The sequence below is a fragment of the Gymnoscopelus microlampas genome (genome assembly GCF_963454915.1).
Source record: "Gymnoscopelus microlampas genome assembly, chromosome: 11".
Lineage (NCBI taxonomy): Eukaryota > Metazoa > Chordata > Actinopteri > Myctophiformes > Myctophidae > Gymnoscopelus > Gymnoscopelus microlampas.
The window spans coordinates 17,801,677-17,807,797 of NC_139948.1; the positions used below are offsets into that span (position 1 = coordinate 17,801,677).

A 6,121-nucleotide genomic window follows, 5' to 3' on the forward strand; every position below is an offset into this window, starting at 1 on the left:
AATATATAAGTTAACAAATTATTTTTGTTAAACTCATTACTGTCACACAGGTTAATTTTGTAGTGCTATTTGTAAAATTGTGACTGACTGTGACAAACTTGTTATGCTAATGTGCATATTTTTGGATTGCATTGAAATGCACTGGCACATGTTGGCCTCATATGGCCTTGCACTTTGTTTGGAGCTTAACTGCTTTAATAAACAACAGAAGTTGTTCAAAGATTGTGTCTCATTATCAGTTTGAGCCCAGGTGTGGTTTTCATTTAGTCTGTAAGTACTTCATACACAGTAAAAGTCTTAGTGTTCATTTAATTCAAATGAGTGTACAAATGGAACCAAATGTAAGCAATGTAAACTGCAGAAAAGGGGAAAACCTCAACTCTGAGAAACAAAGTTAGGCACCTTTGCATCAAACTATTGTGACTGCATTCCTTTAGATCCTGTCATGCCCTTCATTAATCACTCATCGTGTACTTTACATAATTATCTGTTTTGACTCTCAAGTCATTTACATTGTTCCATTCGGCATACCTTAGACTTTCTCATCAACATAGCTAGTAGGCCTACCTGTTCACCTTAATGGAAACCACAACTATTAAAGTTGACACACAAAAAAATAGTTTAGCAGGTAGAACTTAATCTCTTCCTTTCCTCAAGTATGGCCATTTTGCTCCTGCAATGTAAGATGGAAGCACTGTCTGTACTGATAAGACCCAATTATTGAAATCCCAAACATGGAATATACTTGGACCATGCCACATTTAATGCCTGTCTCAGGACTGCCACCTGCCAGTATACAGTGGATAACTTCCCACTTCCCAGTTTCCAGGTTTTCGAAAGTATAGCTAACCACTTTAACCCTGACATCCCACTTTTGGGCATTATAGGCTAAAAAGAAAAGAAAATGACTGATCTACAATAATACGTAAAAGAGTGTCATGTATATGTATCCCTTAGGTGGAATAGAAGAACCTATCCTTAGATCAACCATGGATGACGATGTTGCTGCACTTGTAGTTGACAATGGCTCTGGGATGTGCAAAGCAGGGTTTGCTGGGGACGATGCACCTCGTGCGTACTTCCCCTCCATCGTTGGAAGGTCCAGATATCAGGTTAATAACCAAACACACGCACGCACGCACGCACGCACGCACGCACGCACACACACACACACACACACACACACACACACACACACACACACACACACACACACACACACACACACACACACACACATACACACACACACCTGGTTTTCTATACCATACACCCATTTTTCCAGATCTGACAAGGACACTAGGTGAATTGCGTTTGAATAATGTATTTATGCATTTAGAGTTGTGGTGTTTATGTATCTTGTTTCTTTTCTCAGGGAGTGGTAGGGATCGAACAGAAGGACAGTTATGTAGGATATGAGGCCCAGTCGAAGAGAGGGATCCTCACCCTCACTAACCCCATCAAAAATGGCATCATAACCAACTGGGATGACATGGAGGAGGTAGGAACACAGGAATACTTTCACATGTGCTGGCTACCCAGTACAACCAATCACTGGTCACTGAGCCCCAAATGCCAGACTATACCTCCAACACTATGCACAAGCTTTACTTAGAGGGTCATTTTTCTTCTTGCCAAATGGATATAAAAAGTTTTTTTCATTATTATTTGTCTGCACCAGGCCGAAGGTCATCGGCAGCTCAGTCATCATGCAACAAAACATCAGCTCATGTCTTTTGGATTTCTTATTCAAAGATATTACCGGAAACAATAAATACTTTAGCTGTAGCTGTATATTTTACTTTTATGTAAATGTTTTGGAAGCACAAATATGGCATTCTTAGCCGCTTGATTGACATAAGAAAGTACAACATATCCTGTACACGTGTCTCATCTCTCTCTCTCTCTCTCTCTCTCTCTCTCTCTCTCTCTCTCTCTCTCTCTCTCTCTCTCTCTTACAATTAAAAGTGCAATCAGTTACAGTACCATGAAATCACATGTTTTAAAGCAGCAGCCGGCCATTTAAGTTGTGGTGTGTTATGTGATTTGAAATGTGTGAAACCTCTTTCTGCTGTGTAGATCTGGCACCACACCTTCGATAACGAGCTTCATGTGGACCCTGAAGATCATCCACTTATGCTGACTGATGCTCCTCTCAACCCTAAGGCCAACAGGGAGAAAATGACACAGGTGGAGGCAAACACTCTCTTAGGGTTAGGGTTGTTGAATTATTATTGACATGTCCTTGAGCTAGAAACTTGACCCCTACTCATTCCTCCTCACTCAATGTACAGTACACTGCAAAATCCAAAGTCTCAGTTTAACTCTGAGATCACAACAATGGATATAAGGGTCCATTGTTATAGTCTGGGACCTGGGTTCTATTTACTGTACAGTATGTGTAGGCTGCTGTAGATTACTGTCCATGTGTCTTAATGTAAAACAATAAGAGTAAGGGGCAAGTGTTTTCAGTCCAACCAACCACGATACCAGGGAATTTCACTAATTGGTTCAACTCCCTCTGAAGACGTCCTCATTGTGGAAATCAACTGAATTAAATACTGCATACACACAGCCCTCCATAGCATTGCATGTCAGAGATGTAGGTGTATCAAAATGTACGTTTTTCATCATCTAGATCATGTTTGAGAACTTCAACTCCCCTGCCATGTATGTGGCCATCCAGGCAGTTTTGTCTCTCTACGCCTCTTGTCGGACCACTGGTAAGTGTTAGTTTACTTCTGAAAGTGTACAAATATAACCAAATGGACCTGTAAATGTCCATTTGGTTATATGTGTATACTGAGGATTTTACTTGTATTGGACCTGTGTCATAGACAGTGCCATAGGTTGCTGCATCTGTATTGCCCCAGTGACTAATTGAACTTCTTGTTTCTCCAGGTATTGTGGTGGACTCTGGTGATGGTGTGAGCCACACGGTGCCCATCTACGAGGGCTATGCTCTGCCTCATGCCATCCTTCGAATAGAACTGGCAGGCAAGAAGGTCACAGATTATATGATGCAGGAACTCCCCACTACATGTATGTACCATTCTGAAGCAAATTACTTGCAACATTTCGGCAAAGTCCTTCCTCTACTCGCTAGATGCCTGAAGGTGGTCTTTGACCGAAACGTGCCAAGTCATTTAATAAAAGTGTTTCTTTGTTGAGCAAGTGAAGACAGTGTGTGGTTGTTTATCTTTCTCCTTACATGTTGCGGCTGCTCCACCAACACACCTGTCACTAAGCCCTATCAGGTGTGAAGACGTTTTTTTTAACCCTAACATTGTTGAAATGGGCTATAAAAGTAAACTTGCCTTGCCTCATTGTAGATTGCGAGAATCTAAATATTTCTAAAACCCCTCCTTCTTGTACAGTGGAGAATGTGTGCAGAATGAAGGAGGAACTGTGTTACGTGGCACTGGACTTTGAACAGGAGATTGCTGCCTCCTCTTCCTCACTGAAGCAGAATTACCAGCTGCCTGATGGTCAGGAGATCACCATTGGCAACGAGAGGTTCCGCTGCCCTGAGATCCTCTTCCAGCCCTTTCTCAACGGTTTGTATAGTGCCGATGATAGTACAGTATGAATCTGGGTAGTAATGACAGGAATGTAGTTCATTTATTCACTTATTCACAAGAATTAAATAACAATGTAACAACCTCTACATCTGCAGCCATTTTCCACACATTTCTGTGTTGTCACTGCTGTTGTATCTTACTGACTCACCTGCCAGTGAGGAGCCCCCACGTGGAGGACAAACGTCTCTCCTACTCAGGTATGATGTCTGCGGGAATCCATGAAACCACCTACAACAGCATTATGAAGTGTGACGTGGATATCCGTGAGACTCTGTACAACAACATAGTGCTGTCCGGAGGCACCACCATGTTCCGAGGCTTTGCTGACCGCATGCAGAGGGAGATGACTGTTCTTGCTCCTCCCGCCATGAAGGCCAAGGTACATGGACAGACAGCCATCCTACTATAATTCTACAAAGCTCTGTGAGGGTGGTGGTGTGAGGGTGATGAGGCCAAAATCTCTTCTGCCCGGTTCTCCTCAGTGGCTGGAGCAATTGATCTGCATTTGCACACAGCCATTGACCATTACCATGTGCACGGAACAGCGAAGCCCGTTTTTCGCTTTCCCCAACTGTCAGCTGTTTATTCGCGTTTTTGTGTTTGCGTTATTGCCAACAGTTTTCCAAAACACACAGTACCAGTTTTCTGGATTTTCAAGGAAACAGTCTCAATATTTCAGTACAGTACGATATGATAATCAACTTGCAGGGACTTGCTGGAGATGGGTAATCTAACATGATATGCTAAATATAACTCAATAATTTTTGTCAACTTATGATATTCTGTTTTAATGGATTATATGGTACAGATTCATTCGAAAACTCAAGCCAAAAATAATTATTATGTCCATGATTTACCAACCATGCAATTATTGGCCAACATTGAATTATTCAGGTATGTTCAGTATTTTTTTTGCCAGACCCAAGGGGTCGGGCTTACATGAGGCTTTGTATCTGTTTTCTCCATACATGGTATGTCACTTTGTCCCCCGGCCCCAGCCAAAAAAGTCTGTCCCCCTTTCGTCATAGAAGGGACATAGAAGGGACACACGTCATGCGAAGCCCGGCCATTCAGATTTCAACCACTAGGGGTCTGGCAGTACCAGGTCTCCTGGTTCTAGTTGTATTACTAAACCAATGCAAAATTAAAAAAAAAACATTGATAGAACTTTATTAAATTCAGGGTGTCACAGCAGAATACCAAGATTACAAAGAATGTGCACAGTAGACAATAAATACGACAGTAAAAACAGTACTAACCCATTCTATAATATGCAAGACTACACACTTGCATACATGCACATACTTGCTTGCATGTCTCTTTAGGTCTATTAATTTGCAATATACATGTCTGTAGCTTTGAGTGGATTGAAAACATAAGCTTTTTAACCTACTTAAGCTAAAGTGGTGGCCGTAGCTTAGTGGGTAGAGACGCCGTCTGGTAATCAAGGTCCCTAGGTCGCCCCCATAGACACAGTCGAAGTGTTGAAGTGTCCCTGAGAAAGAAGCTTGACCCCCCCCCCCCCCCCCCCCCCCCCCCACACACACACACACAGGACTTGACTACAACAAAATAATATTACCTAGAGTAGCGCTTTTATGCTTCCACCAGAGGTAACTAACACATTTACACATTTACATGTTACTTAATGTACAATGCATTATTCTTTGTTTCTCTGTGTTCATCCGGTTAATTCCTTCTGGAAGTATTGTTCAAATGTCTTCCTCTCCCTACTCCAGATCATTAATCCTCCTGAGAGGAAAGACTCTGTGTGGATCGGTGGTTCCATCCTGGCTTCTCTCTCCACCTTCAAGGAGATGTGGATCAGCAGGAAGGAGTATTTTGAGTCTGGTTCCTCTATTGTCCACCGTGTGTGCTTCTAGAGAGACAAGCTCTCCACCCATCCCATTTACAGCTTACCTTCCAACGTAAAGTAAATATCCGAAGATAATGAAGATTTGAGAATTCCATGAATCCCATCTGGTTTTATGTATGCAACACACAGGTCATTAGTATCCATTATGGGGCTGTGACACATGGAGCATGCAGCATCCCTGTCATGCTTTAATATGTAGGCTACTAAGAGCATGAACATATTCAAGATATCACAGATGTCTCTTGGACATAAATGAGGAGACATAACAGGAGGAATAATTGATTCTGAACTGCATACTCTAAATATGCCAGCAGCATGGCCACTGAGGGTAACATACATGTTGCACCTCTTGTTTCTATGGACGTTTTTATTGGACTTTATTTTGTAACCCAGAAGATACAACTGCCAAATTGTATAACTTGATTCACATGTATTTTACTATCCATCTATGTGGTACAGGTACACCTCTCATTTCCACGTGATGTTTTACTGTAAGTTTTAAATAGTGTTTTAAAGGTCTTAGTTTTTCTTTTTTTTTGGGGGGGGGGGGGGGTTTATGACCTCAATTACACCCAAAAAATGAACTTTGAACATTCTGTGGTCTGGGGTTTTCTGAATTATTAGCCTAAAAAAGTGCTGGGATTGGCCCCTTGACTTTGACGTC

At 41.9% G+C, this 6,121-nt stretch overlaps 1 protein-coding gene across 1 annotated transcript; it reads left to right on the forward strand.

Moving 5' to 3' along the window:
* Positions 1-989: 989 nt before the first annotated feature.
* LOC311054636 (actin-like) lies at positions 990-5,464 on the forward strand (the record flags this gene model as incomplete). The annotated part of the gene is made up of 8 exons (XM_084070642.1): positions 990-1,112; positions 1,376-1,501; positions 2,080-2,190; positions 2,639-2,723; positions 2,902-3,042; positions 3,378-3,557; positions 3,779-3,960; positions 5,321-5,464. 8 exons carry the CDS (start codon positions 990-992, stop codon positions 5,462-5,464), a joined length of 1,092 nt encoding a protein of 363 aa, XP_083926768.1.
* Between the last annotated feature and the right edge of the window lie 657 nt (positions 5,465-6,121).